The sequence below is a fragment of the Hemiscyllium ocellatum genome, chromosome 4 (assembly GCF_020745735.1).
Source record: "Hemiscyllium ocellatum isolate sHemOce1 chromosome 4, sHemOce1.pat.X.cur, whole genome shotgun sequence".
NCBI lineage: Eukaryota > Metazoa > Chordata > Chondrichthyes > Orectolobiformes > Hemiscylliidae > Hemiscyllium > Hemiscyllium ocellatum.
Genome location: NC_083404.1, coordinates 27,695,912 through 27,712,682, shown reverse-complemented (window position 1 = coordinate 27,712,682; position 16,771 = coordinate 27,695,912). Strand labels below are relative to the sequence as shown.

The following is a 16,771-nucleotide window of genomic DNA, read 5'->3' as shown; positions in this document are numbered from 1 at the left end:
CTACAGAGCCCTGTTGAAGAACACAGGGTCAGGAACCTAGGCTCAGTTTGAATTAAATAACACTCACTCTCAATGTTCATTAACAATGGCTATTTGAGAGATGTATTGGCTGCGGGGGCTAATCCAAACAATGATACCAGCCATAAATTGTTCTGTCATAATTGCTTGGAGAGTGGTATGCTCTGGAAGGAAAAGGGAAGAACAGTAAGATGAAAATCATGGACAAAGCACTGATAGAGAAGAATTCTTTCTCCAGCAATGTCACACAATGCAACACTAAAATAATGATGCAAAAACTCATAGTGATAACTATTTAGTCATCTCACTTATAAACGACAGATCCATTACAATACATAAGTAAAAGTAACAATTAATGTACATTTCTTATTCCTGTATTCTAATGTAAGCATTTATAGTCATCCTGTCAAGTTTGTTAGCAGAGAAAACAGTTCAAGGGTGTATGGTGTGTAATTCAAGACCCGACAGAACCCATCACTAATGAATTTGACTCTGGTTCTTGGGCATTTCCTTCAGGGTGAATTCCTTCCTCTTCCATTCAATCACCATTTCCACCAACACCAAAATCCCTTGCAACAACACAGTGAATTGACAATTTATTAATGTTTTTAAGTCTGAAATAACTTCTCTTCTGATCTTCATATAATACAACATGGAAATTTAAGATACATATTGACAGGTCAAATACTGTTTGGGCGGCACAGTGGCACAGCAGTTAGCACTGCTGCCTCACAGCGCTAGAGACCCGGGTTCAATTCCCGCCTCAGGCGACTGACTGTGGGGAGTTTGCACATTCTCCCCGTGTCTGCGTGGGTTTCCTCCGGGTGCTCCGGTTTCCTCCCACAATCCAAAAATGTGCAGGTTAGGCGAATTGGCCATGCTAAAATTGCCTGTAGTGTTAGGTGAAGGGGTAAATGTAGGTAAATGGGTCTGGGTGGTATACGCTTCGGCGGGTCGGTGTGGACTTGTTGGGCCGAAGGGCCTGTTTCCACACTGTAAGTAATCTAATCTAATGATGAATAGAAATGGGTTCTCCAGCAACTTGAATAAAACTTGAATTTGGTTTCAAGCTAAAGATGTATTGTTGGCAAGATTATCAATTCGCATTTGCTGTTGTGAGGGGATTTGGTGTTGGTGAAAAACTGGCATGAGAATGGAAGAGGAAAGAATTCACCCTGAAAAAATGTCCGAGTGTCCAATGCATGATAAGAACAGGGACTACCTCCTGTCTGACCCTCAGAGGCATGTATTGGAATGGGTCCTCATTATCAAAATGGTTTCATCATTATTAGAAATGCAGTGTGTTCACATTATTGGAAGTGGTCCAAATCAAACCCCGTGTCCATTCAGAACAAAAGCTAGTTGGTGCACTCCCTTTATGGAGTGAAAACAGAGTGTTGCATGAAAGGACCCAGACTGTCAAAACATCCTCAATGCCAAAATGATCAGTTTCCAGAAATTCATCATCAAATAAGAGTACCCATTATGCCACATCATCGACATGGATGGAGTGTTCAAGATTTTCAACAGGTCTAGCATCCAAATTGTGGAGCAGAGGGGTTTGAAAGCACTTCTAGTGAAAATGCAGGACATGTGAAAACCGGATAATGGTTTGTGTAGCCAACTTAAAACCTACATTAAATTTCAAACATGACAAATCCAGTCTCCTGAAAGAGTTTTTGTGCATGTCCATGCTGATGATGAGACGGATGAGAATGGAGTGAAGTTATGCATTAATAATCTGTGGAATAGGCAACTCAGTGGCTTATATAAAGAATAGATTGGTCTGGGGGAGATTCAGATCTCATCAGATCTAGAGGTGTCTGGAATGAAAAAAAACTGCCAAATTGCCATTTATACCTGGGATCTAACACCTCTAATTTAACCGTTGGATGTGTGAAGTGCATACAAGATGATTTTCTGATTCAGTGTGTGGATGTACCTGCTAGAGAAGGTGCAAAACTTGACCTACTCTTGGGAAATAAGGCAGGGCAGGTGACTGAGGTGTCAGTGAGGGAGCACTTTGGGGCCAGCAGCTATAATTCTATTAGACTTAAATTAGTGATGCAAAAGGATAGACCAGATCTAAAAGTTGAAGTTCTAAATTGGAGAAAGGCCAATTTTGACGGTATTGGGCAAGAACTTTTGAAAGCTGATTGGAGGCAGATGTTCGCAGGTAAAGGGACAGTTGGAAAATGGGAAACCTTCAGAAATGAGATAACGAGAGTCCAAAGAAAGTATATTCCTGTTAGGGTGAAAGGAAAAGCTGGTAAGTATAGGGAATGGTGGATGACTAAAGAAATTGAGGGTTTAGTTGAGAAAAAGAAGGAAGCATCGGTATAGACAGTTATAGACAGGATAGAGCGAGTGAATCCTTAGATGAGCATAAAGGAAAGAGGGAAATCAGGAGGGCAAAAAGGGGAGATGGCGATAACTTTGGCAAACAGAATTAAGGAGAATCCAAAGGGTTTTTACAAATATTAAGGACAAAAGGGTAACTAGGGAGAGAATAGGGCCCCTCAAAGATCAGCAAGGCAGCCATTGTGTGGAGCAGCAGAAAATGGGGGAGATACTAAATGAATGTTTTGCATCAGTATTTACTATGAAAAAGGATATGGAAGATACAGACTGTAGGGAAATAGATGGTAACAGCTTGCAAAATGTCCAGGTTACAGAGGAGGAAGTGCTGGATGTCTTGAAATGGTTAAAGGTGGATAGATCCCCAGGACCTGATCAGGTGTACCTGAGAACTTTGTGGGAAGCTAGGGAAGTGATTGCTGGGCCTCTTGCTGAGATATTTGTATCATCGATAGTCACAGGCGAGCTGCTGGAAGACTGGAGGTTGGCAAACGTGGTGCCACTGTTTAAGAAGGGTGGTAAAGACAAGCCAGGGAACTATAGACCGGTGAGCCTGACCTCTGTGGTGGGCAAGTTGTTGGAAGGAATCCTGAGGGACAGGATGTACATGTATTTGGAAAGGCAAGGGCTGATTAGGGATAGTCAACATGGCTTTGTGTGTGGGAAATCATGTCTCACAAACTTGATTGAGTTTTTTGAAGAACTAAAAAAGTGGACTGATGAGGGCAGAGCAGTCGATGTGATCTATATGGACTTCAGTAAGGCGTACGAACTAGCAATTTGAATACAGAACTGGCTCAAAGAAAGAAGACAGAGGGAGGTGGTGGAGGGTTGTCTTTCAGACTGGAGGCCTGTGACCAGTGGAGTGCCACAAAGATCGGTGCTGGGTCCTCACTTTTTGTCATTTACATAAATGACTTGGAAGCGAGCATAAGAGGTACAGTTAGTAAGTTTGCATTTGACACCAAAATTGGAGGTGTAGTGGACAGCGAAGAGGGTTACCTCAGATTACAACAGGATCTTGACCAGATGGGCCAATGGGGTGAGAAGTGGCAGCTGGAGTTCAATTCAGATAAATGCGGGGTGCTGCATTTTGGGAAAGCAAATCTTAGCAGGACTTATACACTTAATGGTTAGGTCCTCTGGAATAGTACCAGAGGACTGGAGGATAGCGAATGTGGTCCCATTGTTCAAGAAAGGGAGTAGGGATAGCCCTAGTAACTATAGGCCAGTGAGTCTGACTTCAGTGGTGGGCAAAGTCTTAGAGAGAATGGTAAGGGATAAGATTTATGAACATCTGGGTAGGAATAATGTGATCAGGGATAGCCAGCATGGTTTTGTGAAGGGCAGGTCGTGCCTCACAAACCTTATTGAGTTCTTTGAGAAGGTGGGTAAGGAAGTGGATGAGGGTAAAGCAGTAGATGTTGTGTATATGGATTTTAGTAAGGCGTTCGATAAGGTTCCCCATGGTAGGCTAATGCTAAAACTTCGGAGGTATGGCATTGAGGATACATTAGAGGTTTGGATTAGGAATTGGCTGGCTGGAAGGAGACAGAGGGTAGTAGTTGATGGATTATGTTCATCTTGGAGCGCAGTTACTAGCGGTGTACCACAAGGATCTGTTTTGGGACCATTGCTTTTTGTTATCTTTATAAATGATCTAGAGGAAGGACTTGAAAGCTGGGTAAGCAAGTTTGCGGATGACACAAAAGTCGGTGGAGTTGTGGATAGTGAGGAAGGAAGTGGTAGGTTACAGCGGGATATAGATAAGTTGCAGAGCTGGGCGGAAATGTGGCAAATGGAATTCAATGTAGCTAAGTGCGAAGTCGTTCACTTTGGTAGGAATAACAAGATGATGGATTACTGGGCTAATGGTAGGCTACTTGGTAGTGTGGATGAGCAGAGGGATCTTGGTGTCTATGTACACAGATCTCTGAAAGTTGCCACCCAGGTAAATAGTGCTGTGAGGAAGGCATATGGTGTACTGGGCTTTATTGGCAGAGGAATTGAGTTCCGGAGTCCTGAGGTCATGTTGCAGTTGTATAAGACTCTGGTGAGGCCTCATCTGGAGTATTGTGTGCAGTTTTGGTCGCCATACTATAGGAAGGATGTGGAAGCTTTAGAACGAGTGCAGAGGAGGTTTACCAGGATGTTGCCTGGAATGGTAGGAAAATCTTATGAGGAAAGGCTGAGGCACTTGGGGTTGTTCTCATTGGAGAAGAGAAGGTTTAGGGGAGATCTGATAGAAGTGTATAAGATGATTAGGGGTTTAGATAGGGTAGATACTAAGAACCTTTTACCGCTAATGGAGTCAGGTGTTACTAGGGGACATAGCTTTAAATTAAGGGGTGGTAGGTATAGGACAGATGTTAGGGGTAGATTCTTCACACAGCGGGTTGTGAGTTCATGGAATGCCCTGCCCGTATCAGTGGTGAACTCTCCTTCTTTATGGTCATTTAAGCGGGCATTGGATAGGCATTTGGAAGTTATTGGGCTAGTATAGGTTAGGTAGGATTCGGTCGGTGCAACATCGAGGGCCGAAGGGCCTGTACTGCGCTGTATCCTTCTATGTTCTATATGTTCTATGTCCTAGGGAGTGCTGCTGACCAAAGAGACCTTGGAGTGCAGGTTCATAGCTCCTTGAAAGTGGAGTCGCAGGTAGATAGAATAGTGAAGAAGGCATTTAGTATGCTTTCCTTTATTGGTCAGAGTATTGAGTACAGGAGTTGGAAGGTCATGTCGCGGCTGTACAGGACATTGGTTAGGCCACTGTTGGAATATTGCGTGCAATTCTGGTCTCCTTCCTATTGGAAATATGTTGTTAAATTTGAAAGGGTTCAGAAAGGATTTACAAGGATGTTGCCAGGGTTGGAGGATTTGAGCTATTTTGGGCTGGGCTGGGCTTGGGCTGTTTTCCCTGGAGCGTTGGAGGCTGAGGGGTGACCTTATAGAAGTTTACAAAATTATGAGGGGCATGGATAGGATAAATAGGCAAAGTCTTTTCCCTGGGGTGGGGGAGTCCAGAACTAGAGGGCATAGGTTTTGGGTGAGAGGGGAAAGATATAAAAGAGACCTAAGGGACGACTTTTTCACGCAGAGGGCGGTACGTGTATGGAATGAGCTGCTAGAGGAAGTGGTGGAGGCTGGTACAATTGCAACATTTAAGATGGGTATATGAATAGGAAGGGTTTGGAGGGATATGGGCCGGGTGCTGGCAGGTGGAACTAGATTGGGTTGGGATATCTGGTCGGCATGGACAGGTTGGACCAAAGGGTCTATTTCCATGCTGTACATCTCTATGACTCTAAATTAGGGTGGCATGATGGCTCAGTGTTAGCACTGTTGCCTCACAGTGCCAGGGATCCAGGTCCAATTCCAGCTTGGGGCGACTGTGTGGAGTTGGCATATTCACCCTGTGTCTGCGTGGGATTCCTCTGGTTTCCTCCCACAATCAAAAAATGTGCAGGTTAGGGTTAATTGCGCATGCTAACTTGCCCATAGTATTCAGGAATGTGTAGGTTAGGTACATTAGTCAGGGGAAATGTAGAGTAATAGGGTAAGGGAATGGGTCTGGGTGGGTTACTGTTCGGACGGTCAGTGTGGACTTGTTGGCCAAAGGGCCTGTTTCCACACTGTAGGGAATCTAAACTAGTGAGCATCCACACCTCTTTTGCTGGCAGATTTAATTATATACTGACATCCATGGTATTGTAATGCCTTTTACAATATTGTGATTGCTATATTAGTAGCTGCTATCACACTCAGTTTATAGTTATCCTCTTGAATCCAGATTGACAGGATGATCGACTTTCTCTCTGCTTGGAAGGGGCTTACAAGAAATATGTGCACATAAAAAGGGGAGGAGAGGCTGTGAGGCTGAACAGTGCTCCTTGCATTGCATATGTAGTGTACTGTGCTTTCCAACATCTGAGTTAGCTGATATGCTCGTGTATAATTAGCATATAGTTATATTTTATATATAGAACTATACCTTCACAACAAAAATACATTTAGAACACATTTTGTCTCTTTCAGAGTAACGATGATGAATCAAAATGGGTTGAAGACTTAATGAAGTTACATACAGCACGTGTGCGTGACATTGAACACCTGACTGGTTTGGATTTCTACCGCAAAACTAGCAGAGCATATCCTGAAACCCTTTCTTTAAAGACATTCCTACAGACTTTTGAAAGTGAAATCTAAACCCCTTGTGTATTTGTTGTTCTCACAGTACATCTTTTCCCTACAGGTGTATATTTTTTTAATACCTTTTTGTATTTATTAATTCAAACCATAGAGTATTTTAAAGGCTGTTATTTCAAGCTTTGTATCTAACATCAAACTTAATAACAAGCTTGTGTCTTTCTCTCCCACCTTTGTCATTATTTAGCTGTTTGAGTGATGTTTGTGTTTAAACTGTTTGTACTACTGTGGCTTTTATTTTTGCCTTAGATTAGGACTTGGGCCTACAGGATTGAAACTTGCATTGATAAAAATCCAAGATGATTCACTGCATTGTTCGTCCTGTAATTTCTGTCCTCCATATTAAAAATAGGACATATAAAGCAATTATATTTCAATTTTGCTGAGATGAGGCCAACTTATATTTATGCTTCATGTGCAAATCATGTCAAATATGTTATAAACCTTAAATCAAATTGCAACAATTGTGCTTTGATTCCAGAAAAACAAATAATTTGCCTATCAAAGAAGTTAAATGTTATATTAAATGTGAAATAAGCAAGCTCCAACTTCCTCTTTCATGCACATTACAGACACATTGTTAGCTGAAAAGAAATGTGGGACCTGACACATCTCTAGGGGATAGGAGAAAAGAACATAGTATAGTGGCTGCTTTTACCTTTTGAGGGGGCATCTTTTTTCCTTTGATGTTTGTTCAGAGTTTTATTGGAGTTTTTATGAGTATAGATATGTTCTGGAATAAACTGCAATCTATACAACCTTTTCTTTATAGGTTTCAAAATGCACGTTTTGCCATGACAGTAAGTCTTGAGAAAACAAGTTTGCAGTTTTAGAGTTATCCTTCATTAAATATGCTACAACCTGAGCAACACATAACTGCAGTGACTTTTTGAACAAGGAGTTCAGTTTTGAATATGCGAGTTCATAATAAAGATCATGAGAGTGCTTCACAACTTTCCTGAAATACACATGGAATGCATTCGGGTAAGGGTTCTCATATGGTCTACCATAACCTCACTAGTAGAGCTATAGAAACAGTAGTCATACTCAGTTTTCCAAAGGTAGAAATGGGAGAAATTGTGTGGGAATACACCTTGTGTTTTCTTTTTCTTGAAGAAATATAAATTTGAAATTAAAGCTTCGAAAATGAATAAAGTAGCATTAACTTAACAAGCATAAAGCTAAGATGGTGCAAAATAACATGAGCTGGCAGACCATGTTGAAGCAACCTGGCTAGAACATTACAAGTAAATGACCTCTTTCAGCTTTGAGCATGTTTCTGGGATACGCCTGGGAAAGCATGCGGTGTGAGCTGTCTCATTTATTCGAAAGAAACAAATTTATGTTTCCTCTTCAGCTTAGCTCTCCGGATTTAGATAGTGCTTGGATTTCTCTCTCCTCACAGATGTGGGATCTGTTTCAGCACAAATTCCAGAACAGAAGAACGACGTAAAAACTTGCCAGATCATGCATACAGTATGTTCTGATAATGAATTGACTAAATAGTGTTTTGTTCATTTTGTACTGCTATCTCCATGTTTTCCACTTCTACTGAACTGGAGGGGGTGTTGATACAGAATGTCCACAGTTGAATTGCCCTGGCACAATAGGTCATTTCTGTGTACTGGGGTTTGTAAAACAAAATGGAAACAAATAAACATAATCATGTAAAAGAAACTTGATCATTGTACCATAGTATTTACTTTGTCTATGTTCATTGTTTTTGTAATAATATTCAAAACATAATGTGCAGCCAGGATTATCAAAAGCACTTCTAATAGATAAAATTTTGACATCAATGTTTTTACTCACTTCCTGTCATGTTGACTTGGTAATGTAGGTGAAAGCTGGTCTATATTAACTAGTGAGTTCAGTCAAGACGCAGGAGGATTAGATTACCTACAGTATGGAAACAGGCCCTTCCGCCCAACAATTCACACCGACCCTCCGAAGAGTAGCCCACCCACACCCATTCCCTTACCCTACATTTACTAATGCACCTAGCACTATGGGCAATTTAGCGTAGCCAATTCACCTGACCTGCGCATCTTTGGATTGTGGGAGGAAACCCATGCAGACACAGGGAGAATGTGCCAACTCCACACAGACAGTCGCCCTAGACAGGAATCGAATCTGGGTCCCTGGCACTGTGAGGCTGTGGTGCTAACCACTGAGCCAGCTTATTATCCTCACTATCCTCCTGCGACAGTGTGACTTCCACAGTGAAGCATCCAACAGTTTGAAGTGGATTTTAGATGTGAAAGAATAAAGCTTTTAGAATAAATTTGAGATGTCCACTTGTCTTCAGCTCCTCCCACTGTGCTCTGTCAATTAAATTATTGTCACTGCCTGAATCTACTGTTTGCATTACCACCAACAATCACTGGGGATTTCCCATGATAGCTCCTGTGGACAGGAAATCGTGTTTCCATGTTTGCTATTCATGTCCTGATTCTCTGCAGCACTTTCAAATTGTCTCACAGTCATGCCTCTACAAACTTTCCTTCCTTTACTGGGGTTGGCAGACTTTCCTATCTGTTCAGTTTTATTTCTGCAATTTGTGACAAAACGGACCTTACTCCCACTTTGTTTTTGCATTTCTTTCCCCCGACAGGCAGAGTGCCACATTTGAAACCCTCTCTCCTACTGAGTGTTGCTGTTTACATTTACATGCAACTGGATTCCATTGGACCATTTGGTAAACCTCAGCTGTTGTTGTGCTGTTGGAGGAGATGGGACTAGGTTTTCACGCTGGGAAATTGTCCAACCACAGATTCCAATGTAGCTGCTACCCTCAAAAAGTGTCACCTTGTCTTACTGCTGCTTATGTCACAATGTATTTGATTTGCAATATTGATTCACCCAGTCCATTCTCTGACAGTTTAAATCCATCATAACTTAGTTGCAATCATCCAGTGACTGCCATAAATGAGCCCTTCTTCCTGTCTCCGATGGAAAATAAGCCTTGGGAATGCGGAATTCGCGTACCTCAAAATGTTCACCATATATTCATAACCCATGTTTTATGTTAACATCTTGAAAGTCTCCCTCACTGGTGCACCCACTTTGAACTGGTATTGACTGGGCTTCCTGTACCACCCTGGCCCCATCCAACCAAGCTTTCCATTTCATGCTGATGGTATTGGCATCACCAGACAGTTCAACTCCCCAGGCTGCAGACAGATCAGTTCCAACAATCCATGGCTCAATAGGGAAGCATTGGTGAAGTGGTAATGTCATTGGATCAATCATCCAGAACTCAGGTTTTAATTTTCTGAGGAAATGTGCTTGAAACCCATTATGAATTCAGTTTAATTAAAGTCTCCAATTAAAAGCTAGCCTAGCTGTGACCAAGCAATCACTGGAGATTGTTATTGAAAACCCAACTCATACTCTTAACTGCTGTTTGGTCCATTAGGGATGGGCAGTAAATGCTGACCTAGACGCCAGTGCCCACGAACAACGTGGCAAGTTACAAATTTAACAATCTGACACATCATTTTATCATTTGGACGTTGTGATTCCTGAACATGTGCTTATTTGACCTGCTGTTCCCCAGGTTTCATGACTCCATAAATGATACCGACTGTATTTGACACGACCTTATCCAATTAAGACTGTGTGGAGTTTGCACGTTCTCCCCGTGTCTGCGTGGGTTTCCTCCGGGTGCTCCGGTTTCCTCCCACAGTCACAAAGATGTGCGGGTCAGGTGAATTGGCCAAGCTAAATTGCCCGTAGTGTTAGGTAAGGGGTAAATGTAGGGGTATGGGTGGGTTGCGCTTCGGCGGGTCGGTGTGGACTTGTTGGGCCGAAGGGCCTGTTTCCACACTGTAAGTCTAATCTAATCTAATCTAATCTAATCTAATCTAATGTAGAGAATCTTGAGTCCATACACACAATTGCCTATCATCATGACTGTTGCCTGTGCTGTCAAGTGTCACATGCTGATCAAAAAACCTGCTCACCCATGTTCAATCGGGATTATGTGGACGCATGTAGCTAAAGACTTCATCCAAATGAATCAAAGAGCTGGATTTCCGAGATGCAATGGAAGTTACTGCCCTAGACATTGTCAGAATTTGACTGAGTGTGGTATCAAGAAGCAGTAGGAAAATTGAAGTCAATAGAATCAGATGAAAATTCACCTCTGAGACAGTAATGCCAAGCACAAAAAGGCATGGTTGCTGTAAGTGAATCACTGTGGTCCCAGGATTTCTCTGCAGGATTTCCTGAGGGTAACATCCTGGCCCAGTCGTCTTCAGGTGCTTCATCAAAGACCTTCCCTCCATCATAAGGACAGAACTGGAGATATTCACTGGTGATCACAGTGTTCAGTAGCATCTGCAACAATTGAGTCTAGTCATCTCTTCTTGATATTCAACATCATTACAATCATCAAATCCCAAGGCATCAACATTCTGGTGACAACATTAACCAGAAAGATAATTGGGCGTAAGTGCTAGGATTACAAGGACATGTCAGATGCGGCGTATTATGCAGAGCTATTCAATTCCTGACTCCCCAAATCATATTATCCACAAAGAACAAGCAGAGTATGATGAAATTTCTCCACTTCCGTAAATAAATGCAACTCCAAAAACAGTCAAAGCTTGAAACCATCCAGAACAGTTTGCTAGATTAATACCCCAACCACCACTGGCAATATGGTGGTATCATCTACAGAATGTGCCACAGAAACACATCAGGACTTCTTTAATAGAATCTTACAAATTCTAGTAAACCACATCATTTAGAAGGACAAGACCAGTAGTGATCCGTGGTTACACATCTGCAAGACACTGTACTTCCTTCATGGTTGTTGGATCAAACTCCTGAAACTAATTCTTTTTACTACTGACATTACATGGACTGCGGCAGTTCAAGGAGGCAGTTTGAGCCAGAATATCAAGGTGAATAAATGTTGACCTTGCCTTTGATACCAGCCTCCTCAGAATGAATGAAAGAGAAATTCTGATTTAAAAACTGAATCCACAAGTTGTGTAGATTTCACAGAAGAAACTTGATTTTAATTCCAAGGGCAAGGATATATATTATTAGTATGTTTTTCCTAATGCACACACACATTACCGCCAATCTACAATAACACATTGTTTTGCTATAATAAAAAAAACAGAAAATGCTCGAAAAACTCAGATGTCTGGTAGCATCTGTAGAGAGAAACAGAGTTAAAGTTTCAGGTCAATGAACTTCAATCTATTTTAAAAAATCATTAGCCTTAAACATTTACCCTGCTTCTCTGTCCAAAAGTATCTGCCAAATATTTTCAGCATGTTCTGTTTTTATTCAGCTTTCAAGTATCCACAGTATTTCGCTTGTATAATTTTTGTGAGTTCAGTCTCAAGATCGGTTCATTACCTGGATTCTTTATCATTATGAACTTCAGTTGAACACTGCAGTTAGAAGCAATTTGGAACTTTCAAGCTATCCTTGAGATCTGCCCTCTTACTAGTCACGTCATTGTGAATATTTATCTTGCAAACAAAAACACACCTGTTCTGCAACAAATATTCTGCTGATTGAGCAGGCAGATCAAAGATGAAGTGGCAGGACTTATGAAACAAGCTTTTCTATAGCAATCACTTCTTTCATATTGCATCAGAGGAGTCTGATTTTTTTTCTCAGCTTGATCCAATAGTTTTCCAACTTTCTTCAGAGCAAAGTACCATTTGTCAGCCTGGTCTCTTATCTTTCTGAATTTCAGGATCAGATACATAAAGGCCAGTGTTGTGAAAAGGAGAGGCAAGATGGTTTTCAGGAGGTATTGATCTAATGGTAGTGTCAGTGGTCTGGGAATCAGAGTCCCTGACTAACATACATTGGCACACCACAGCAGATCATGAAATTTGAATTCAATAAGAAAAATATGAAATTAAAAGCTGGTCTAATTGAGAGAGGGGGAAGAATCCTGCAAGAAAGGGCTGGTTGAGGCAGGGAGGCAGCAAGTGGGGGGAGGGGGAAGAGGATGGAATCCAGGTTCAAAGTGAGAAAACCATCATTGATGTTGATCTGGTGACTGACAAAATTGTTGGCTTTCTATTTTGATCACTTCTGTGTCTCACTCCCCATCCACAGCTCCCTCTCCATTGTAGCCTTACCATCTTTGTGTCCAACCCTGGAGAATCTATCCCAGAATTGCCAACTATGGGAAAGAAACAAGGGCCACATTGTTGGAGGACAGGTGGGTGCTGCTGGTGAGAATTGGGAGTTGAGGGGAGCTATAGCTGGGGGTATCTAGCAAATTCTAAGGATGGGATCTGTTCAGATTACCCACAAAAATGCCCATTTTAGAAGCTCCCTCAGGCCCTCCCCGGGAGGGATACCATTCCCAGAATGCATATGACCATATTCAATGTCCACTATCCTACCTTCATTCATGTTGCTTTTCTTTTGCACTAGTCCACTGTACTATCAACATTTCAGCCAATGGGAAGAGCCAGAGGTGGCAACTGGGTGATGTTGAGTTCTGATATTGCTAGATTGCTGTCATGAATATTCCCTTCTCTACGCTGAGTCTACTCTATCTAATGATAGTGCGAGGGGATGACCTACTGGTCAATCCAAAGAAAAGAGGCACTAGTCTTACATAACAAGGTAGTTTATTGCCTAATTGCAATAGGTTTGGCTTCCATGAATTTTCAAGGCAGAGTTACTTACAGCTATCAGGATCTATGCAGCTGACAACCTGCTTCCCTTGGGAAATCATACAGATCTCAGTAGCCTTTACCCAAAAACTGTGTGACATCAATAGACTGGATGGAGCTTAATGCAACGTGAACATTAAATCCTTCAGAACCATTACGTTTTACAGCAGATTGCAAAAGGCTTTTTTGGCTGCTCGCTTGCTCCATGCGCACCATATTTACTGTATTCAACTTCTGCCAAATGACATGAGATTGAACAGTTCTTCAGAATGCTTTAGCAACACTTCTGCTGCACAGACTGCAGGAGTACTACAGGACTCACCAGGGCAGCGGTCACAATTCATTGCTCAAAGCTGCCATTGTGAGAGCACACTCTTGCTACAAGGTTTCCAGTGAACTGCTGACAATGAGCAGGAGGAGGATGTGAGGTTTCTGATTCTCAATGGGAGTGAGTGAAGCTAGCTTTGTAGCATGGCCTTGTGCAGCTCTGACCCTTGATGGCCTCGCTTTGGACCACACTCTATCAGTATGAATTGCAACAGTTTGGGATCAGTAAGCTGGAGAGGCAGTGATGAAAAAATGGATGCTGTAATCCTGCAAGAGGACAGCTAGTTTGTACACCATGGGACCACTGCCACTTCACCTGGGCAGAGCCTCAGTAACCCAAACAAGGTACTGGAGGATATTTTATTGGATTGCTATGTGACAATGTACGTTCCCTCAAATTCTAATACCCATTGGCGTTATGGCACTACTCTTCATGTTCATGGCAGTAAGCTGAGATTGCATCTCTTAACATTGAGCTTTTGAAGCAGCACTGAGTTTATGTCCTCTAGTTGTGCTACCATAGAAGCTGTGACAACAACCAAAATCTGCTGTGTCATAGTTGGATCCACAATTGCGACAATGATGTTAGTAATCAATGACACGCTGGATTCAATACACCTTAAGCTCTGTGCTTGCAATGTTAGTGCTGGTCTCCTTCATGCTCCTTGACAATGATTACCAAAGTACTAAGAATTTCAATGTGCATGTCCATCAATTTTCCTCTGTACTCAAAATTTTCAATGGAGTTCTCTGGAGCAAAAAAGATGTACAACATTGTCCTGTGTTGAGCTGGCATCAGCACTACCATTTCTCACTGTTCTGTCTGTACACTATGTGTTCTCACGGTCTCACTACAGGAAGTTCCAGTTTCTTGATGATTGCATGCAGTGCCAATGTCTGAGCTGGTAACAGAGAGTGTGAGAGGGAGTGATGGTGTGTCCTCATCATCACTACCTTCTTCCATCCCCTTCTCTTCCACCATTGCCTGACCAAGTTATGGTTCTTGGGGATCTGAAAAAAGCAAGGCACTGGGTGAAGCCAAGGAATGCATCTTTCACCTTCTGTACATCAGAAGAGAAAGTGGGCTGAGAGGGAATAATGACAAACAGTATCCTCTCCACCATTTAGTTCCTGCAGTCTGTAGCTGTGCAAAGGAGAGAAAAGTGTGTCTGTGAGGGTGGGGCAATACATTTGGCTAATGTAATTGGCAACATATACAAACTGTGGGTGTCTAGCAGTGCTGAGGATCTGAGGAAGGTGTGGTTTAGCATCTAGCTGACAGGTATGTCTCCTGATTGCTAGAAATAGTCGATAGTTAAATAACTGTGATGTGGTAAATTAAGCACTGTGTGAGGTAACATTTCAGGTGAAAGAATATTGCATTTGAATATATATTCACTGACCTTCACCGCTCAGATGAGGTCATGGACCTTCTTGCAACATTTTGTAGCCTGTTGTGTGGGGTTGGACTTTTCGGATTGACATTTGGCTATCTACTTCCGCTGCCTTCACAGCGTTAGTCTGAAGGACTTCCTGGTCCCCTGTAAATAAAGGATGCATCTACTGGTCACCTCCGACACCAATGCTTCCAATGTTGGAATGTGGTCTTTTCCCTGCGGTGCCACTGTCATTCCTCATGCAGATCAGGCACTCTCCCCAGCACCCTCTCCTCTCAAACTATTCCTCCCCTTTAAGCAACACAAGCTGGATTTAAGTAAAACTTGAACTTGAGCTAAACTCTCATAATTTACTTTCTCTTGCTCAGTCATGCAGGCAATCAGAAGTGTTTTTAGCACTTTGCCTGTTGCAATTATGTAAATGAGGTTACCACATGGAGTTTGCATGCCATCTGTATCAGAACAGGGACATGGGCTCTATATGTTGCCAGCCTTTAGCCTGTTTTAAGGTTCTATTCACTGCTGTGGCTTTCCTTCATCCCCTGCAGAAAGACGAAGCTTGGGTGATAGCTGAAATTATTGATATGCAGACACTTTATAGAAAACTGTTAGAAATATTTCAAATACACAAAATAGATAAGTTAACTTTCCTCTCAAGTTCTACAGTTGGCAGTATGGCATGAACTTTATAAAATAGTTTAAAATAACAATTTAAACAATACTTTAGAAATACCAAAATCGTCACATTAGCAAGCTGGTTATCTAAGTGCTGAATCACATCATTCACATTGCTTTCATGGTCAAAACGTTCTGGAGGGGGATTTGAATTCAGCTGTTATAATGCGAAAGGTTAGGGCAAGACCGAACAAACATGAATGCAAAAATGAGCTGTGCAGATGAAAGGAAATGTATCCACAGCCCCATCAAGTGGTTAGAGCCAGAACTGCAGAAATCATAATCCCGAGCTTCCTTTTGGCATATTCACAAAGTTACAGAATTGTTATGGTGCTGAAGAAGGCAATTTAGTCCATTGTATTGCCTAGCTACCTAAGCATTTTAACTCAGTGCCAATCTCTTACCTTTCCCCATAACCTTGCCCGTTGTTTCCACTTGAATAATCATCTGAAGACCTCAACTTCCTGAATTGGACTCTCCTCCACCACGATTCTAGGCAATGCATTCCAGACACGAACCACTTACTGTGTGAAAAGAAGTTTTCTCACCTCAATTTGCTTTTCTCGCAAAGCATTTTAAAACGGGGCCCTCTGCTTCTCAGCGCGATTCCAGTAGGAACAGTTACTCCTCATCTACTCTGACCAGACCTCTCATGATTTTGAAAAGTTCTAACAAATCTCAAACTTCTCCTCTCCAAAGAAAACAGTCCCAGCTTCTGCAATTTAGTTGATAGCTGAAGTGTCTTACCTCTGAAACCATTCTTGTCGACCTCTTCGCACTCAATGTATTCACATTCTTCCTAAAACGTAGCACCTAGAACTATACACAATACTCCAGCTGGGTTCAACCAATGTATTATACAAATTTATCATAATCTCCCTGCTCTGGCACTTTGTGTCTCATTTTATGAAGCCTCGAATATGGTATGCTTTACAAAAGCTCTCTCTATCTGGCCTGCCATCTTTTAGTACCTTACATACACATACATCCAGCCATTACTTTTCCAATGGACCTTTTAGCACAGTACCCTTTATTTTATAATGTCTCTCCATGTTTTTGTAGCAAAGTGTATCACCTCATACTTTTTGCATTGAACATCATCTGACAGCTACAAAAACACTCTATCAA

At 41.9% G+C, this 16,771-nt stretch overlaps 1 protein-coding gene across 1 annotated transcript in view; it reads left to right on the top strand.

The window, feature by feature from the left end:
- Positions 1-8,259, top strand: part of enpp2 (ectonucleotide pyrophosphatase/phosphodiesterase 2) — a 103,372-nt gene extending 95,113 nt beyond the window's left edge. Inside the window, exon 26 of the mRNA XM_060822830.1 lies at positions 6,412-8,259. Coding sequence (XP_060678813.1) covers positions 6,412-6,582 — 171 coding nt within the window. The 3' untranslated portion in view covers positions 6,583-8,259. The remainder of the gene's footprint in view (positions 1-6,411) is intronic.
- Positions 8,260-16,771: the final 8,512 nt, after the last annotated feature.